The sequence below is a fragment of the Schistocerca americana genome, chromosome 1, assembly GCF_021461395.2.
Source record: "Schistocerca americana isolate TAMUIC-IGC-003095 chromosome 1, iqSchAmer2.1, whole genome shotgun sequence".
In the NCBI taxonomy this organism is placed as follows: domain Eukaryota; kingdom Metazoa; phylum Arthropoda; class Insecta; order Orthoptera; family Acrididae; genus Schistocerca; species Schistocerca americana.
The window spans coordinates 1,021,666,154-1,021,686,193 of record NC_060119.1 but is presented as its reverse complement, the minus strand read 5'-3'; the positions used below and the strand labels follow the sequence as shown (position 1 = coordinate 1,021,686,193).

General features: G+C 41.5%; 1 protein-coding gene across 7 annotated transcripts in view; it reads left to right on the top strand.

Moving 5' to 3' along the window:
• LOC124616394 (rabenosyn-5-like) overlaps positions 1 to 20,040 on the top strand; it is a 169,474-nt gene that overhangs the window by 85,199 nt on the left and 64,235 nt on the right. For all 7 annotated transcript variants that reach the window (XR_006979862.1, XR_006979858.1, XR_006979861.1 and 4 more), the window contains one exon: positions 19,734 to 19,954. Coding sequence is in view for 2 of the 7 variants with exons in the window: in XM_047144725.1 (XP_047000681.1) it covers positions 19,734 to 19,954 (221 nt within the window). In the remaining 5 variants the exon portion in view is untranslated. The remainder of the gene's footprint in view (positions 1 to 19,733; positions 19,955 to 20,040) is intronic.

Genomic DNA, 20,040 nt, shown 5'->3' with positions numbered 1-20,040 from the left:
GTGGCCGTTTACTTCGACATCTCCACATCGCTCACCTTCCGCTCCTTTCGGACTACAACATGATACTAATCGTGCCTCTACACTGCCTTTCCACGGTTTCCTACGCACAACGCCACCAACAACTGGGATAAAATTGGAAGATAAGTACAATGCCGTGGAGTTTTCTCCGTCATCAACAATGCCGTTGTGGACTCGTTCAACATCGTCAGTGATGTCACCTGCTATGAAATCTTTTTCTACATTCGTCTATAACAAACCAATCATGAGTGCTGTGCCTAAATTTGTGACTCACAGTGCGTAGTATTTACAACCTCCTGTGACATGTAGTGTGCAACAGTGCCCCAACACTATGAACCTCACAGACTTTTCGAGCCCACAGATCACTTGGCGCTCCCCATATATTGCTGATAAATCGGTTTTGGACACATTCTCACTACAAAAACAGATGGGTACAAATTTTAGTGACAACAATTACTGGTTGGACAGTCATCCCGTTCCGATTGTTTCCGCAGCCCTGGCTGCGCCTGCCACGCCTCCCACGCCAGCCGTGTTTAAACCAGCCGCCGCGAACGCTGTGAGTGACAGCTTCATAAACACTCCGCCACTCCTGTTCGCTGTACTATCAAATCTGTTACATCCACAACACAAGAGTGACAAAATTCCTAAATTACCAAGGTTCATGATGGATAATCTGCATACGTGGTTTATTTTGGCAGAGACTATATTCACCGCCCTAAACATTGATTCAGACAGTGCTAAATTTATTGTGCTTATTAATGCCCTAGAGGACCACGCTGAGTGGGTACAGGACTTAGTGCTGTCGGTGGCCCCCGCAAATCGTTACACACTGGCAAAACAACAGATCTGCGAACGTGTAGCTAAGACTACACAAGAGTCTGTTTTATACATACTGCGAGATGTACATCTCAAAGACTCGACTCCTTCACAACTGTGGCGACATATCAGAGCAGTCTTCTATAGCAAAACTATGCCAGATGAAGCTTTACTTTCTTTCTGGGTTACAAAGCTGCTGCAAGCTATCCAGCTGCAGCTCCTATCACATGACCAGGAACCTCTACAAGCGAAATTATTGCTGGCCGACACCGCATATAAGATAATCAACAGAAGAAAGTTATCTACGTGTGTCCCCCTAGATATTATGCCTCCCCCGCATGGCAGAGGCCGATCTTTCCAAAACAACAGACAGAGTACACTGGCTGAGCACCAGATTCCACACCGTCCTTCACCATCCCATACCACAGATTCAAGTGACGTCCTTCACCCGTTAACAACACAGGATCAGCAAGTTTATCGTCTCTGCTGGTATCACTCTGTTTACGGTAATACAGCCAGGAATTGCCGCTCACCTTGTGCAATGTGCCCAAACATGCACAGCGGGCCGCTATAGGCGCACCGGTCCGCACTGTGACGTCAAGTCGCCTAACAGATCACAGGCTAGTACTTCCGAATTATTCTCTCGGACGTTTGTATATCCAGGATATAGCCTCTCAGAAATGGTTTTTAGTGGACACTGGTGCCGATGTGAGCATCATTCCACTTTCAATGGTCACTTCTACAATCAAGCATTCGCCTCACCAAATCAGAGCAGCCAACAATTCCTCATTAAAGGTTTATGGTGTAACGCAACTTCGCATTTACTTCGATGATACACATAATTATGAATGGACATTTTTGGTAGTAGAAATCGACGAGCCAGTATTAGGATTGGACTTCTTAACTGCTCATAACTTTTCTTTGGACTTAATTACACCTGCCCTCTGCTCAGTGGATTTTAAACAAAAATTTTCGGCGAGATTTTCCCCATCCACACCGACAGAATGCAGCTCGAATACGTCTTGTCAACAAGACAAAGAGACAGTTTCTATTCTATCTGAGGAGGTCAAAGCTGCCGTAGTGAACTTAGTTACGCAACGCCTTGAAATCGACAAACTGTCTGAAGACAATGCAATGCTACTTCAACGTTGTGATGCCCCGACTGATGAATTGCGCGGGCTTAGAGAGGAGATCAAGATTAAAAGTAATAACACGCACGAAACTACACGGGACCTGCATACCGTACCGCTGTTTATACGCAGCCACAGCAGCACCTGCCACGACCCGGACAGCGAAGATGGCAACCTGCCCAGTAACCCCCCCTTCTCCTTCATCTTCCCTGAATCCTCCTAACCCTATTGCCATCACCTGTGCTGGCCGCACCATACGGCCACCTCTCAGACTTCAAGATTACGTCATGCCTTAAATGTTTACCTTCCCTTTATCACTTACTCCTCATCACTCCTCCTATGCACTCCACACTCCTCGGGGGGGGGGGGGGGGGGGGGGGGGGCTCTGTGGCAGAACTGCCAGAAAATATTAATATCTTTGCTTTTTTGTACTTCGTTTTTATTTACCTTGGTTGTTGACTAGTTGGTGTGAGACATTCGTCATGACTGTTACCGTGATTGTCGAAATCCATTTCTTTGTGTTTTGATTTATTGTGTGCCAATAAAATATTACGTAGTGAAAGTAAATGGCGTTTTCTGTGTTATAAGTATAACATGCGCCATAAGATCTTCAAAATCTGAGAAAAATAGGAGTGAGCTATAGGGAAAGATGTGTAGTACACAGTATGTATAGGGTTGGTGTATAAATTAACAGCATTTCCCCCTAAGTTTAATAAACACAACAGATACTTTAGTCATCAATAATATATTCTCTTTTACTAGTTACAACAATCTGTCAATGCTGGGGTAAGTTTTTGGTTGCACAACTGTAGAGATCATGTGATTTTGAGGTGAAGAATGCTTTGAGTCATGTTTAGAGTGCATTTTCATCTGGAAAGGAAATTCCTTGAAGGTTGTTTGGTAGAGGGCAGAGAAAGTGTAAATCTGAGAGCTCAAGTTCAAGTGAATAAGGTGGGTGTGGAATGACTTCCAACCCAACTCCTGTAAAGTGTTTTTGTCAGTCTAGTAGAATGTGGGTGGGCATTACCGTGGAGTAGTATCACCTCACACAGTCTTCCTGGTTGTTGTTCATCTGCAAGCTGTCTCAGTTGTTGACAATAAATGTTAGTAGTGATTGCCACACCCCTGGGAAGCAATTCATAGTAAACTACACCATTGCTATTCCACCAGATGCATAACATTATCTGTTGTGGGTAGCACAGGTCTTTGTACAGGGACTTGCTGCTTCGTTTGGATTCAACCATTCCTTTCTTGTCCTTATGTTAGCATAAATACACCATTTCTCACCACCAGTAATGACACAAAATAAGAATGGTTGGTGTTGTTCACAAGACAACTGATGACGAGCACCCATAAAACCTATTTTTGAACCTTCCCCATTGGATGCAAATGTCACATTATGGTGGAATGATCACAGTTCATTACATTTGCCAGCTCATGAGTACACTGACGTTATTTTATTTATTTTTTTATTTTATTTCATGTTTCATAGATCTTGGTAGCGAGTGAATCACAAGGATATGAAACGCGTCAGATTCTACATTGTTCAAATATAACTTGTATAAATACAATAAAAAGATACAATGTAAAATAAAAATCAACTAAACAACAGCATAATCAATTAACAGAAAATTGTGTTTCATATGTATGTCAAGGATGAGTAATATATTTATGATATGGAATGTGTTAGATTGTACACAGTTGACATATATCTTACATAAATGCAATAAAAGATACAATGTAAATAAATATCAGCTAAACAACAGTACATTCAGTTAACAGAACATTTTTGTTTCACATGTTAAGGCTGTGTAATATTTACATGAGCCAAGATAAACTAAATATTCCAAAGGAAATACAGGAATACCAATACATAATGGTCATATGCCTTTGATAGTACTCAAAATAAAATTAATTATACTAATTTTACAACACTTACAAATTTAGTGTTATATACATTTTCTTTCACATATTCATCAACTGTATAAAAAGATTTCTCTATCAGGTACTCCTTGGGAATTTGTTTGAATGCTGGCAGTTTTTTGTGAAGGCATTTGATGTGTGGTGGGAGAGCATTAAACAGGTTAATGCTGGAGTAATAAGCTCCTTTTTGAACCATAGTGAGACTTTTCAGTTCAATGTGCAGACTGCTATTGGTTCTTGTGTTATAGTCATGAAATTGGCTGTTATCTTTGTAGATAGAAGGGTTTTTACAGACAAAGGTCAACAAGGAATAGATATATAGTGAGGAGGTGGTAAGGATCCCTATCTTTCGAAACAAGCACCTCCAAGAGTGCCTGTGATGGACACCACTCATTATTCTAATGGCTTTTTTTTGTGCAGCGAAAATTTTCTTTGCGAGAGGCTGGTTCTCCCAGAATATAATAGCATATGACATTAATGAATGAAAATAGCTGAAGTATGAACCCTTAATGGTGTCTACTTCAGCCACCAATGCAATAACCCGCAGTGCAAATATTGCTGAGCTAAGTGTTTGATAAAGATGAAGAATATGTGCTGACCAGTTATATTTGCTGTCTATATAAGCACCCAGGAATTTTGTACTCTGCTTTTTGTATTTCTTGGTCTCTGCACTTAATGTTAATTTCTTCCAGATTTCTTTGTGGAGTATGGAATCTCATATGAAGGGTTTTATCTATATTGAGTGAGAAACTATTTGAAGAAAACCAGTTTACAATGTCATTGAAAACTTTATTTGTAGTTTGTTCAAGATTGTTGTCTGTAAAATTGTCAGTTAGAATTATAGTGTCATCTGCAAAAAGAGTAAATTTACTGTTTGTATTAGAACAAAGTGGGAAATCATTAAGAAAGATGAGAAATAGCAGTGGACCCAAAACAGAGCCTTGTGGCACACCACAACTTACTGAGCCCCACTCATACGAGGCAGGTTCTGTGGATGAGCCATTCATCACTACAGTCTGCCTTTTTCAAAAGGATTAGATGGTTTACACAATCAAAGACTTTTGAGAGGTCACAAAAAATACCTACTGGAGACATTTTTTTGTTAATGGCTTCCAGAACTTGGTTGGTGAAACAGAATACTGCTTGTTCTGTAGAAAGACCAGCACAAAATCCAAACTGACTTTTGTTTAGGATATTGTGGAAGCTAAGATGATTGACAATCAACCTATGCATGAGTTTTTCAAGAATTTTTGAAAAGATGGTTAAGAGGGAGAGTGGGTGATGGTTTGTAACTTTGCTTTTCTCACTTTTTTTAAAGAATGGTATCACTGCAGCTAGTTTTAGCTTGTCGGGGACTATTCCTTCTTGCAGAGATGTATTGAATGTGTTGCATATGACTGGACTTATTTATTTATAGCAATAATTCACTATTTTACAGGAAATATTGTCCTCACCAACAAACTTTTTATTTTTTAATGAGGTAATAATTCTTTCAATCTCTTTTACAGTAACATTAGGTAAGGATAATTGTGGGGGTCTATTACCAATAGCTTTCTGTAGAAGAGCCAATGATTCGTCCACAGAACATTTACAGCATGTCTTCTCTGCTGCTGACAAAAAGTGCGTGTTGAAGATTTCTGCAACCATTTCAGGTTTCTTTACAATATTGGTACCTTGTTTAATTTCAATGGGTGCCCTGTTCCCCATTTTTCCCCCCAGTTTCCTGCTTTATTACATTCCAAATTGTTTTTATTTTGTTGTCAGACTTATCAATTTCAGACTTAATGCACATATTTTTGACTAATTTATTACCTTTTTTAGGATGCTACAGTAAAGTTTGTAGTGCTGACATTTCTTTGGATCATTACAAGTTCTGAGGGAATAATATAGCATCCTCTTTGTTCTGCAGGAAGTTTTTATTCCTGTAGTGATCCATGGCGTATTGACAGTAATTACATGACTGTTTCTAATTACTTTTTTTTGGAAATGTGGCTTCAAAGATAGACATAAATTCATTCAGAAATGTATTATTCTTTTTTTTGTCACATCTGTTTCATTGGAAAGTGGACTCCAGTCTATATCTTGCAGGCTGGTGTTGAAATTTTGGAGGGTTTCATCATTTATTATCCTAAAAGATTTCCAAGAATTTTCAGAACTGTTGCTCAGATTTATATCAGTGAGAATAGGCAGTTGACCACCATGTTCTCAGTAACTCTAGTTGGAAAATTTACTACTGTCGTCAGATTATAAGAATCAACTGGATGTTCTAGATCTGCTTTACCATTGCTTTAATTTAGGAAATCTACATTGAAATCACCTGTAATTATTAGATCCTTGGATTCTGAGTGCACTTGCGATAAGGCAGAATCTCACTGCCTCAGGGACACCTTTATGTTGCCTGATGGAGCTCTATATAGTGCTAACACAACAACTGTGCAGTCATATACAGTAATTTCTACACCAATTCCTTGTTCAATACAGTGACTCTTTAAATTCAGTGTGCTATATGACATGTTATTTTTTAAGTAAATTACTACTTCACCATTCTTCATGACAGATCTACAGTAATGTGTTGCTAGGCAGTAACCACTAGGCTTTAACATTTCAACATTTCTAATGTGGTGTTCACTAAAGCATAAAACATCGGCATCCTTTATCTCTTGTGGATCATCTAAAAGAACAGAAATTTCATTAACTCTGTTTATAAGTCCTCCTACATTATTGTGAAAAATGTCATAGCTTTGGTATTTGCTGAAAGTGGCTGCTTTCACTGAAAAAAGTATCTGTGGACTCAGAAACAATATTTATATTAAAAATGAAGAAATTCCTGTATTTAAGGTGTTGATTTTATTTTGGCAACAAGTTTCTACATTGTAACACGGTCATCTTCAGGCCTGGGGAGCGATTTCTACTACAAGCGCTCCGTTTACGTAACAATGTTCGTAGTAAACGTCGTGATTCGATGTTACTACGAACAGTAGTGAATCATGGACAGTGGGAAAGCTGGGATAGAAGTTTGAGATGTTGTGCTATAGAAGAATCTTGAAAATTAGGTGGACTGATAAGGTAAGGAATGAAGATGTTCTCCTCAGAATTGGCGAGGCAAGGCACGTATGGAAAATATTGACAAGAAGTAGGCACAGGATGATAGGACATGTGTGAAGACATCAGGGAGTAACCTCATGGGATCAGAGGGAATTGCAGAGGGCAGAAACTGTAGGGGCATGCAGAGACTGGAATACATCCAACAAATAATTCAGGACATAGGATGAAAGTGCTACTATGAGATGAAGAGGTTAGTGCAGGAGAGAAATTCTTGGCAGGCCACATCCAAACTTGGCATCGCTCACGGACTGTTTGAGAAAGTGTGTGTGTGTTTGTATGTGTGTGTGTGTGTGTGTGTGTGTGTGTGTGTGTGCGTTTTGTTATTGTGCATAGTCTCCTTTGAAATACTCTCCTCAGCAATTGACACACTGCTCCCAACGCTGTTTCCATTTCTAGAAGCAGTCTTGCTGGATCATACGAAGCACAGTCTGTGAATTTTCTTTTATCTTGTCTATCATGCAAATCTTCCTCCTTTCAAAGGGGTTTTCAACTCTGGAAATTAAAAAAAGTCTGCAGGGGCCAGATCTGGAGAGTATGGAGGATGAGTCAAAGTGATTTCGTTTTTTGTGCAACAGTCATGCATCAAAAGGGATGTGTCATTAACATGACACAAGAGTCATGAATTGTCTCACCACATTTCAGGCAATTTCCTTCTCATATTTTCTCACATAAATAAATAAATCACAGGCATCGCAACACATCCCGTTAGTACCATCGATTAACAGTTTGCCACTGTGGCACAAATTCATGGTGAACTAATTCTTTAAAGTCAAAGAAGACTAGCAGCATGGCTTTGACAGTTGACCTGACCTGATGAGCTCTTTTTGATCTTGGAGAACATTACCCAACCTATGGTGAAGATTGAACCGTGGTCTTAACATCATAACCGTAGATCCACATCTCATCACAAGTTAGGATTCTCTTAAGGAACACCTTATTCTCATTCGTGTGATCCACAAGGTCTTCACAGATTGTGGGTTTAAAGTCTTTCTGATCTTGACTCATGAGCCGTGGGGCAAAACTGGCAGCAAGACAATATATTCTGAGATGCAGTATCAGGATTTCATGACATGATCCAACTAAAATGTTACATTCTTCTTCAATCTCTCAGAGAGTCAGTCTTCGATTGGCATGCACAGTTTCATTGATGTCTACATCTACATCTACATCTACATCTACATCTACATTGATACTCCGCAAGCCACCCAACGGTGTGTGGCGGAGGGCACTTTACGTGCCACTGTCATTACCTCCCTTTCCTGTTCCAGTCGCGTATGGTTCGCGGGAAGAACGACTGTCTGAAAGCCTCCGTGCGCGCTCTAATCTCTCTAATTTTACATTCGTGATCTCCTCGGGAGGTATAAGTAGGGGGAAGCAATATATTCGATACCTCATCCAGAAACGCACCCTCTCGAAACCTGGACAGCAAGCTACACCGCGATGCAGAGCGCCTCTCTTGCAGAGTCTGCCACTTGAGTTTATTAAACATCTCCGTAACGCTATCACGGTTACCAAATAACCCGGTGACGAAACGCGCTGCTCTTCTTTGGATCTTTTCTATCTCCTCCGTCAACCCGACCTGGTACGGATCCCACACTGATGAGCAATACTCAAGTATAGGTCGAACGAGTGTTTTGTAAGCCACCTCCTTTGTTGATGGACTACATTTTCTAAGCACTCTCCCAATGAATCTCAACCTGGTACCCGCCTTAGCAACAATTAATTTTATATGATCATTCCACTTCAAATCGTTCCGTACGCATACTCCCAGATATTTTACAGAAGTAACTGCTACCAGTGTTTGTTCCGCTATCATATAATCACACAATAAAGGATCCTTCTTTCTATGTATTCGCAATACATTACATTTGTCTATGTTAAGGGTCAGTTGCCACTCCCTGCACCAAGTGCCTATCCGCTGCAGATCTTCCTGTATTTCGCTACAATTTTCTAATGCAGCAACTTCTCTGTATACCACAGCATCATCCGCGAAAAGCCGCATGGAACTTCCGACACTATCTACTAAGTCATTTATATATATTGTGAAAAGCAATGGTCCCATAACACTCCCCTGTGGCACGCCAGAGGTTACTTTAACGTCTGTAGACGTCTCTCCATTGATAACAACATGCTGTGTTCTGTTTGCTAAAAACTCTTCAATCCAGCCACACAGCTGGTCTGATATTCCGTAGGCTCTTACTTTGTTTATCAGGCGACAGTGCGGAACTGTATCGAACGCCTTCCGGAAGTCAAGAAAAATAGCATCTACCTGGGAGCCTGTATCTAATATTTTCTGGGTCTCATGAACAAATAAGGCGAGTTGTGTCTCACACGATCGCTGTTTCCGGAATCCATGTTGATTCCTACATAGTAGATTCTGGGTTTCCAGAAATGACATGATACGCGAGCAAAAAACATGTTCTAAAATTCTACAAGAGATCGACGTAAGAGATATAGGTCTATAGTTTTGCGCATCTGCTCGACGACCCTTCTTGAAGACTGGGACTATCTGTGCTCTTTTCCAATCATTTGGAACCCTCCGTTCCTCTAGAGACTTGCGGTACACGGCTGTTAGAAGGGGGGCAAGTTCTTTCGCGTATTGTCCCTGACAATAGCATCGTCAGTAGATGTTGAAGGTCATCTTTAACTTCCATCCTACCAGTTTTAAACTGTGTGAACCATTTGTAACACCAAGTATGGCTTAAGCACTCATCACTGTAGGCTTTCTGCATCATTTAGTGTGTCTCTGTAAGGATTTTCTTGAGTCTTGCACAAAATTTAATGTAGAAGCATTGCTCCTCTAACTCTGACCTCATGAAATTTGCAAACTTTGCGACACAGTGTTCTACTCAATACAGCGCTGAACAATAACTAACAGACATATAACAATTTAACTTCTGGCTGTTATACATTAAACACAGGCATGTGCAGGGATGCCAACCACATTTCGCTCCAACATACCATTGGCTGCAAAATTATGAATGTTCCAGAATTTTTTGAACACGCCTCGTAAATGGTCAGAATGCTGCCATATTTTCTGCTGAGAAAATATGCTGCAATTGTAAAACTGACTCATTCCATATCATAGTAAGAGGTTGTAGTTACGACCCAGAACACATACAATTTAATGACTAACTAGCATGGAAATGAGGAGGTCTCTTACAGCTCAAAAAACTGTATATGATTGAAAATTAAAGTCATGATCTTGCGGTTCTTGGGATCACTGAAAAACACCAGCAATTTAATGGTCATCTTGTATCTGACAGAGTTATGGCTTTGTCAGGCCTGTGAGGGGCAGTGCTGTGTATTTCTGTAGATATGCCTCTGGAAGCACTAGTGGTATTGCTGCTGTTGTGTGAAGGACCCAGTTATTCATCAGTCTTTTGTTAATTATAGAAATAGGTGGATCACTCTTAAGACTTCTAAATGCTGACAGGTTTGAGTACCAACATGTGATACCAGTGAAGACAAATCAAAATGTATGTGGAGAAGCAGGTTAAGTGATAAATAATGTTCCAAATAAAGAAATTTTCATGATATCAGGATACTTCAGTTTGAAACTTGGAGTAATAACAGGGAGGTACCACTCAGAAATTCATTGGACCAGTGGAATATTTAGCAGAGGAACGAGACTGCTTCGGTTCTATTTGGAACAACGCTTTGTGCGAGGAACACGCTTTTCAAGCATAGTATCAGCAGACATTCTGCTGACATGAAAATGAAATTGATTTTATTCTCATGAAAACTATTAGGGAATATTCTTTCATTAATGCTGAAACATAAAGTCCTATTCATTGTAGTTGAGATTCACAAAAATAAATAAGTATGCAGTGATAAAGAAAGAATTAAAAGAAGTATTGAATGTTTCAAACAACAAAACTAGCTAAAAATAATGGGCCAATGGGGACAGAACAGCTACTGTGACCTCTCCTAAGAAATGTGTTGTAACTGTTGGCAGTATACCACCTGATGGAAGTGGAAATACGTAATTACCACAATGAGACATGTGAATGTATTATAAAGTGAGACATTTATGACAAAATGAAGAAGGAAATTTGTAAGTCTGGGGATTCTGGGTAGTAAAAGATGCATACGGTAAGAAAATACATGATTTTGAAAGTATGTGGGGGAAGATAGAGGGAGTATAATGGACATTCTACATACTATAAACATCTACAGTGTCACTTGCTTTCTCTCCATGAGACAGGATACCAGCACAAAGTAAGGGTGTTATCAATTTTATGGCACTATCTCTGCTCTTCTTTTCAGTCAAATAGTGGTGGTAAAAATTTCTTCTACTGCCAGGATTCGAATCAGCTGCCCTTGAGTTGAGAGTCACTATACAATCATATGTTCGTGAGCCTAGGGAGGCAATACATCCTGCTGAAAATACCTAGGTTTGATGCATCAGTCCTATCACATCTGTAACTTTTGCAGCCAGGTTATCCTCTGACTGTACAAGAGTTTTCATATAGCCTCACTAGAAAATGCCCTCGGTAGCTAGTGGTCAGTGCAACAGAATGTCAATCCTAATGGCCTGGGTTCGATTCCTAGCTGGGTTTGATATTTTCTCCACTCAGGGACTTGGTGTTGTGTTGTTCTAATCATCATCATTTCATCCCCATCAATGCACAAGTTGCCGAAGTGGCGTCAAATTGAAAGACTTGCACCCAGCGAACGGTCTACCCGACGGGAGGCCCTAGTCATATGACATTTTACAAGAAAATGGTTGAGGTATCAAGTTATGAGCCAAGCATGTGATGCATCTCAGCACAGTTGAAATCAAACAATGAAAAATTCAGGATGGAATTAAAACAATATGGAAAGTATAGATACTACTTACCACTTAGAGGAGGTGTTGGATCACTGACAGGTACAATGAAAAAAAAGCTAGAAACATTGACCTTTGACCTTCATCAGGAGTAAAAAAACTCACACCCATTTACACAAGCATAACTCAAACACACATAGCTAATGTCACCTCCATGTGCTAAACGTGACTGCAGTTGTGTCTGAGGTGAGCCACAGTCTGCCTGAGGATAGGTAGAGGAGATACTAAAAAGTGTGGTTCAGGATGAAGGAGGGATAACAGGGCAGGGGTGAGGTAAGATGGGACAGGATAGAGCTGCTAGATGCAACACAAGGAGACTGTGTTGTGAGGTGAGGAGGGGAAGAGTGGGGAGGGGAAGGTGCAAGGGGAGGGGAGCGAAAAGGACTATGTACATGTGTTGGCAGGATAGAAGGCATGTGTCATACTGTAGCAGGAGCAGGGAAGGGGATAGGCATGTGGAAGATGGGGACTAGTGAATTCTGAGGCCAGGGGGGTTATGGGAACCTGCACAATTAAAAAAAGCTAGTGTTGGTGTGCCAAATTCAGAAGGCACCCACTGTTAAGCAGTCATTAAATGAAGTACATCATTTTGGGTGGCATGCTCAGCAACTGGGATGTCCAGCTATCTCTTTGCAGATTTATAGTCGCTATTCATGCAGAAAGACACCTTGTTGGTAGTCAGTCATATGGCTGCTTTCACAGATGGCCCTGCTTTTAGTGGGGTAGGAGATGGCTTTGACAGGACTGGAGTAGGTGATAGTAGGAGGCTACATGGGACAAGTCTTGCATCTAGGTCAATAGCAGGTCTGTGAGCCATGAGCCAAGGGGTAGGGACCAGGGATGGAGTAGAAATGGACAAGGGTATTGCAGAGATTTGTTGGGTGATGGAACACTTGTGTGGGAGGGGTGGGTAGGATAGTGGGGAGGATGTTTCTCAATCCTGAGCATGATGAGAGGTAACAGAAACCCTGCCATAAGTTGTGCTTCTGTCGTTCCAGTCTGGTTGGTACCAAGTCATGAGATGAGTGCTTCTTTGCATCCAGACAGTGAGTATATGGAGGATGATTGGTGGCTGAGGCAAGGCACAGAAGATCTGTCCCTGGACAAGGCAGGGAAGGAAATTTTGGTCTGTGGAGTCCTCATTGAGACTCTTGGCATATTTGGAGAGGAGCTGCTCATCACTACAGATATGATGACAAAAAGAGTCTAGGCTGTGAGGAAGGAACTTCTTTGTGTGGAATTGGTGGCAGTTGTCAAAGTGGCTGTATTGTTGGTGGTTGGTAGTTTTGATGTGGACAAACATACTGATGTACCAATTCTCAAAGTGGAGGTTGCTATTGAGGAAGGTGGCTTGTTGGCCAGAGAAGAACCAGATAAAGCAGACAAGGGAAAAGTTGTCAAGGTTCTGGAGGAACGTGGGTGGGGTGTCTTCACCCTCAGTCCAGATCAAGAAGATGTCACTGATGAATGTGAGCTAGATAAGAGATTTGGAATTCTGACCAGCTGAGAAGGATTTTGCTAGATGGTCCATGAATAGGTTAGCATAGTATGTTGCAATGTGGGTGCCCATTGCTGTATGTGAATTTGTTTGTAGATGATGCCTTCAAAGGAGAAGTAATTGTGAGTGTGGATATATGAGTAGTTGGTGACCAGGAAGGTGGTTGCATGTTTGGAGCCACTCAATGATGGGGAAAGATAGTGTTCAATTGTAACCAGGCCATGGGAATTGGGATGTTAATGAGAGGGAGTTGGCATCAAGAGTGATGAGCAGGGCACTGGGTGGTAAGTGAACAGGAATTGTGATAGTTGGTGGAGGAAATGTTCGTCCACAAGGGAGGAGACTCTCTGTGGGGCACAGTAGCCAGTTGCAATTGAGCATCCTGGGTGGTTGCATTATGTGCTTTGGAAGCATGTAGAACCTAGGAGTAGAGGGAGTGATGGGGTTGATGAGAAATAGAGAGAGAGACAGAGAGAGATACAGAGAGAGAGAGAGAGAGAGAGAGAGAGAGTGAGAGCATATGGAGAGTTTCTGGACTGGACATTAGAATATGGGGAAAGACTGAAGATCTGGAGTTCTGGAATGGGTTCACTGTGGATGTATCTGACTGTTCCATCAAGTAATTCATGTGGTTCGTAACCCAATTAGTCAAGGAGAATGAATGTATAAGGGATACTCAAATGAAAATGAGACAGATAGATAAAAGTAAAGTAAACTGTTTATTATATCAAAAGCAATTGCCATAACTGTTAATACATTTGTCTCTCTTTGAGGCAAGACAGTCAATATCTTCATTGCAACATGTTTGTGGTTGCTGATGGAACCATGATTGTACCTAGTTGTGCACCTCTTCATCCAAAACAAATCAATGGCAATGAATGTCGTTCTTCATGAAAATATGGAAATTGGGGCTGTACGGAGGATATGTATGGGCTTCCTAGTGAAACATCTGCAACATATATGAAACAGCCTTGGCAATGTGTGCGCAGGCAGTATCCTGCAACAGAGTGATACTGTGGATCAATGCCCAACTCATGGACTTTCTGGGGCACAGGGTTATAATTAATGCACACTAGAGTGTGTACACACTGAAAAAACTGAAGCATGCCATCAAGTCCAAATGCCCAGGAATGTTGATGGATGGTATTATTGTCACTTTGTCATGGGTAAGTCTCAGGATATGTGGATACCATGGTCCAAGATTAATCATACGTTTGGACCTTGATAATCATTGGTTGGCCCCTGATAATCATTCGTTTGGCCCCTGATAAGGAAATGCATCGATGTGCTATTCAGTTTGATGACTGTATGTTGGAAGAGGTTTTGAATATTGCACAACTATTTGAGGTTTCCCACACTGTGGGCTGATAGCTAGAGGCTTGGAGTGACACCGCTGTTGTTGACAGTGTACAACCCCATTGCCTGGAGCTTAGCATGCTGGAGGAGGAGGAAATGGCCACAGTACAAACATGCTCACTGGGCTGCCATGGACAAACATGTTGGCAACAGCAGGAACAGCAAATGCCACTTTCTTCATGTCCCTCATGTTTCATACAGCATGGGGGGGGGGGGGGAGGGGGGGGAGGGGGGGGGGTGGCCTGCCACAGGTAGTGGGCCGCATGCCACAAATATAAGAAGAAAGATCATATAGCAGCAGTATACCAATCTCTAACCCCTCAAGAGTCATTGCAAGAATATATCGACATAGATATTTGTGTGATTTTATTGTCACGTTCACCAGTGTCATAAGGTCAGAAGAAACATTTAATTGAAATGCAAGTGATAAATCTACCATTGCACCTATGAGTCAACACAGGAGCTGCTGTGTCTCTACTCAACTCATAGGCATGCACCAAGATGAAGCCCCCACCGGTGACCCATGTGGAGTGTCGGTTGGTAATCTATAACAAACAGCTGAGTCCTGTTCTTGGCCCATTCATGAGCTACACTGTTTACACAACAGTTGTCAATTCTGTCATGTACTTAGTGGTAAATGATATATGTACTGACTTGGCTGAAACATACTATAGGTTCTGTTGGATGATGCATCAAAACAGTTGCTTGTGGTCAATATGCCATTTTGCCTCTATCAGCTTTGTCTTTTTCGTCTAATCTACTGTAGGCATTCCTCAGCAAAGTGACACAGCATCACAAGTTAAATTCCAGAGTGCCCCTGTCATGCTAATGTTTGGGGTTGCTAATGTGCCAGCCATCTTTCAACATATTCTAGAACAGGTCATGTCTTTTGTTCCTCAGTGCATTAACTATCCTAATGATATCATTATGACTGTTGGTACCATGGAGGATCACCTACATAATCTCAATTCTTTGTTTACTGTTCTGCAGTCCACACGCCTCAAGTGCAACCTCATAAAGTCTCAATTTTTCTAGCCTTCCATTGTTTATTTGGGCCACGTAATTTTTTGGCAGGGCATATGCTCCATGGACCAATATGTCACTGTTATTTCAGCTTGCTGGCCGGAGTGGCCGTGTGGTTCTAGGCACTACAGTCTGGAACCAAGCGACCGCTATGGTCGCAGGTTCAAATCCTGCCTTGGGCATGGATGTGTGTGCTGTCCTTAGGTTAGTTAGGTTTAATTAGTTCTAAGTTCTAGGCAGTTGATGACCTCAGAAGTTAAGTCGCGTAGTGCTCAGAGCCACTTGAACCATTTTTATTTCAGCTTTGTCTTTTTCATCTAATCTACTGCAGGCATTCCTCAGCAAAGTGACACAGCATCACAAGTTAAATTCCAGAGTGCCCCTGTCATCCACCCCTTGTGTTGGTTGCTTTGTAAAAATACTCCTTTTGTTGGATCACTTGCCCATGAATATATTTTTGCACAACTCAAGGACTGTCTTCACTCCCCATTATGTCTAACACCTGGTCCTGGCCACAGATGTGTCGGAGTATGTGGTGGGGATGATCCAGGCCAATTGTCATTCCAATGGATCCAAACTGCCAATTGCTTTTTCACCAAAAACTTTCAGCCTGACTCAACAGCATTATTCTATGACGAAAAAAAATAAAAGAAAAAGAAAAAGCCCTTGCTATTGTCTATGCTGTAAGAAAATTTCTCCTCTTTCTGTATGGTGCCAAATTTTATTTAATTATAGAACATAAGGCTTTTGTTTCCCCATTTACCTTGTCAACATCCTTAGCAGACAGAGCTGCCCATTGTCTTCAGTGCTGAGCCCTGTTTTTGTTCTGGTACGATTTCGAGACCCATTGTCATCCTATGTCACAACATGCAAATGCAGATGCTCTGTCCATGGGCCCTGACCTTTCATTTGTTACACTTGGATACAGAGACAAGACATATGGTGGATGCTTCTCCCATCACTATGGCAGCTGATCCAGTGCTCAGGCAAGTCATGCAAATGATACAACAGGGATGGCCTGACTGGCTGCCAGGCCAGGTGTCAGACACACTTCAGAACTATTATGCATTGTGGCATCATCTCTCCCTCTTGGATACCATTATTGTCCTGTCAGCAGAAGAGTTTACTTCCCATGTTGGGGTTCCTACAGCTCTGCAATGGGAGGTCTTCCATTTATCGCATCAGGGTCACTGTGGGATCTCTCGCACTAAACTGATGGTGCACTGCCATGTGCTTTGTCTGTGCACAGATTATATGCCATGGCTGCTTTCTACACAGCTTTGGGAAAGAATCGACATCAATTTTGCTGGTACTTTTTAGACGTTTGTGGTTGTTGGCAGTTGATGCTTTTACTCATGTTTCTTATACCGTTCACTACAGCAGATGCGACTGTCAACTCACTGTCCAAGATGCGTTTCCTTCAGGGCTTGACTTGCACCTTGGTTTCTGACAATGATGCTCAGTTCATAGCACAATATTTCGCTCACATTGTTATTTGCCATGTCACAATGCCTCCTTTCCACCCAAAGTCAAATGGAGTCGTGGAACACCTTGTCCAAATGTTTAAAACATGCATGCAAAAACACGTGGAAGACATTCTCACCAAGGAGGCTCTTATATTTTTTTTTAGCTCATACAAAACGACACCAATTGGGGCCAAAAGTCCTGCCAAGCTTCAGCACAACCATCAGCCATGGACACTGCTCAACATCTTGGTACAGAGCAGACTCCCCCAGCAGCATGGGTTTCATCACAGTTCCTATCTGGCATGCCTGTCTGAGTTAGGGATTTTGGATGGATTCCAGCCATTGCAGCTGCCGTTTGCACCAAAAACTGGCTCCTGGCATGTCACCAGAACCAGTTGCACCTCAGGGAGGGCACTGGGCCTCCTTTTTGGGCCGGGAGCATGCCTCTGCCACCAGTGCCACCTGCTCCTCATCCTTTACCATCCCTGGCTGCTCCAGAGTCTAGGCAGTCCTGTTCATGCCCATCTGCCCAGTTGGTAGGACAGCAGTTTGGCTTCCTGCATCCAGTGCCATTCCCTCCCTTGGCACTGCACCTGTGTCACTGGCACCAGGGAGCGATACTAGTGCAGAATCTCCAGTGCTTCTCCTCACCAAACCTCAGTTGTTGCTGCCTGAGCTGGCTTCCTTCATTGTGGACCCTGACATCAAGATGACATCCCTTCCATCATTGGTCCTGTATACTGGGTGTCCCAGATGGCAGAGGTGCATTTGACACACTCACTTTCATCTGTACGCAGTGTTCCTAGTTGATTGGAAACTTATTGCACCCTTGGCTGCTGCTATAGACACCACCGTGGACACTATGGAAATCTCGGCAGTCACAGTATCATGGTCAACAGTGCCTGGTCCTTCCTTCCTCCCCTCCCCCCACAAGGGAGGAGGAGTGTAGTAACCCACCAGTTACTACAACTTTCACAACCAAAGTCAAGTTACTATGACAAGCATAGTGTATGTCAACACTCAAACAATGAGCTGCACAATGACTGAGGTGGACACCAGGGGCAGCCTCATTGCTGACAGTAGTCACCTGGGTATGGCATGCATGCACAGCGCAACACCAGTGGTGCCGGCTGGAAATTTTCTCTTTGTATGGACATGTATGGGACTCTGAACCCTCTGTTCATCGTATCTCAGCCATATAACTATTCTCTGTATGTTCATGTTCTTGTTGTCACTCTGTGACACAATGAACTTTTTGTGTTAAGACTGTGTATTTCCTTGTCTTCCTAGCTGGAACACCCTGTACAACCCAAAATTCGTCACTGGAAGCTGGTTTTTGGCTTTATCAAACAGATTTTTAGTGAGATGTTCAACTTATTTATTCAAAGACTTATGAGTACAGATTGCTAATATTTTTGTGACATTCTTCCAGAAGTAAAACTAATGTATGTTACTTCACACTGCCTCATAGATAGTTATCATGTCTGTGAAATGACTGGGGCTATAACTAGTTAATATACAATGAGATTAGTAGTAGTCTTACCATACTTTTCCAAGGCACTCCTTTGAGATATTTCTACCTGTTGATGGCTGCCTTCGTGGATTTCTGGAAATAACTATGAGTTTATTTATGTATTCTGGTAGAGATGTTTATAAACCTGAGTTAGTTTGTAATTGAAGTGTGATTTAGTCAGGAATCTTCTTACACTCTCTTCAGTTAAAGATGATTATTATTGACAAGAATACTTTTATCTATTTTTAACTGCCAGATAAAGTTATTTCATTTGTTTGATAACCACAATTGAACAATTTTTATGTGTTTAAATGTATTAGCATCTTACAAAAAAAGAGCCTAAGGTTTGTATTTTGCATCAAAGTTTAACTAACATATGACTATTAGGTCTTTTTTATTGTTGGGTGGGAACAAAATCTATTGCTATGTTTGAAACACGAGTTATTATTGTCAGAATTTTACTGTATGCATTGAGCAATGTTAATTCACTGCCTCTCGCCACAATGACTGTCATTCTGCTGATTTACAAGGGATTGAGCAAATCTTAGTGTAAGGAAGGAAAGAACACAGCAATCAGTCACAATCCCATTGTTTTTCTTTAATATTCTTGCATATGCAGATTTCAGCTACAAACAGCCATCTTCAGTGCACTTGAGTGAGTTACCATTCAATGAAATCACGACAGTATATGTCACCATAGGTGGAAGGAAACAGTTTCCTTCTGCCTGGTGACATGTACTGCTGCAAGTTCATTGGATAGTAATTCACTCAAATGTACCAAATATGGCTATTTATAGCTGAAATCTAGATACGCAAGAATAATTTAAAAAGTGGTGGGATTGTGACTAGACTGCTGTGGTACTATCCTTTCTTAATTAATCTACAGTCACTGTGCACATTGAATCTTATGGAATTAAACTTGATTAAACCTTACTGTGTCTGTAGACTTTTGAAATATCTCTCTCAAGAAACTGAACATTTAAAACAATTTTATTGCTTCATTGAAATAAACATCTTATTTTCATGTAAGTTATCAATAGTTTTATTGTTATAGTGGGAAGTGCTGTATGTGTTCAAGAGCTGCTGAGGCGAGGAGCAGAAGTAGATGTTGTTGACATTAAGGCACAAACACCCCTGTTTGTAGCAGTGTACAATAGTCATACAGAAGTGTGCAGACTGCTGTTAGAAGCTGGAGCTGACCCAGATGGTAGCAGAGAGAATCTCTCGTCCCCTCTCCAGATTGCTTGTCAAAATGGCTTCAGTGCTGGACTAAAGGTAGGGTTTTCTACATTTAGGCAATCTTCACAATTTTGCATCTGCTCTCAAGTGTTCATATGTGACCATACTGTATATGCCTTGTT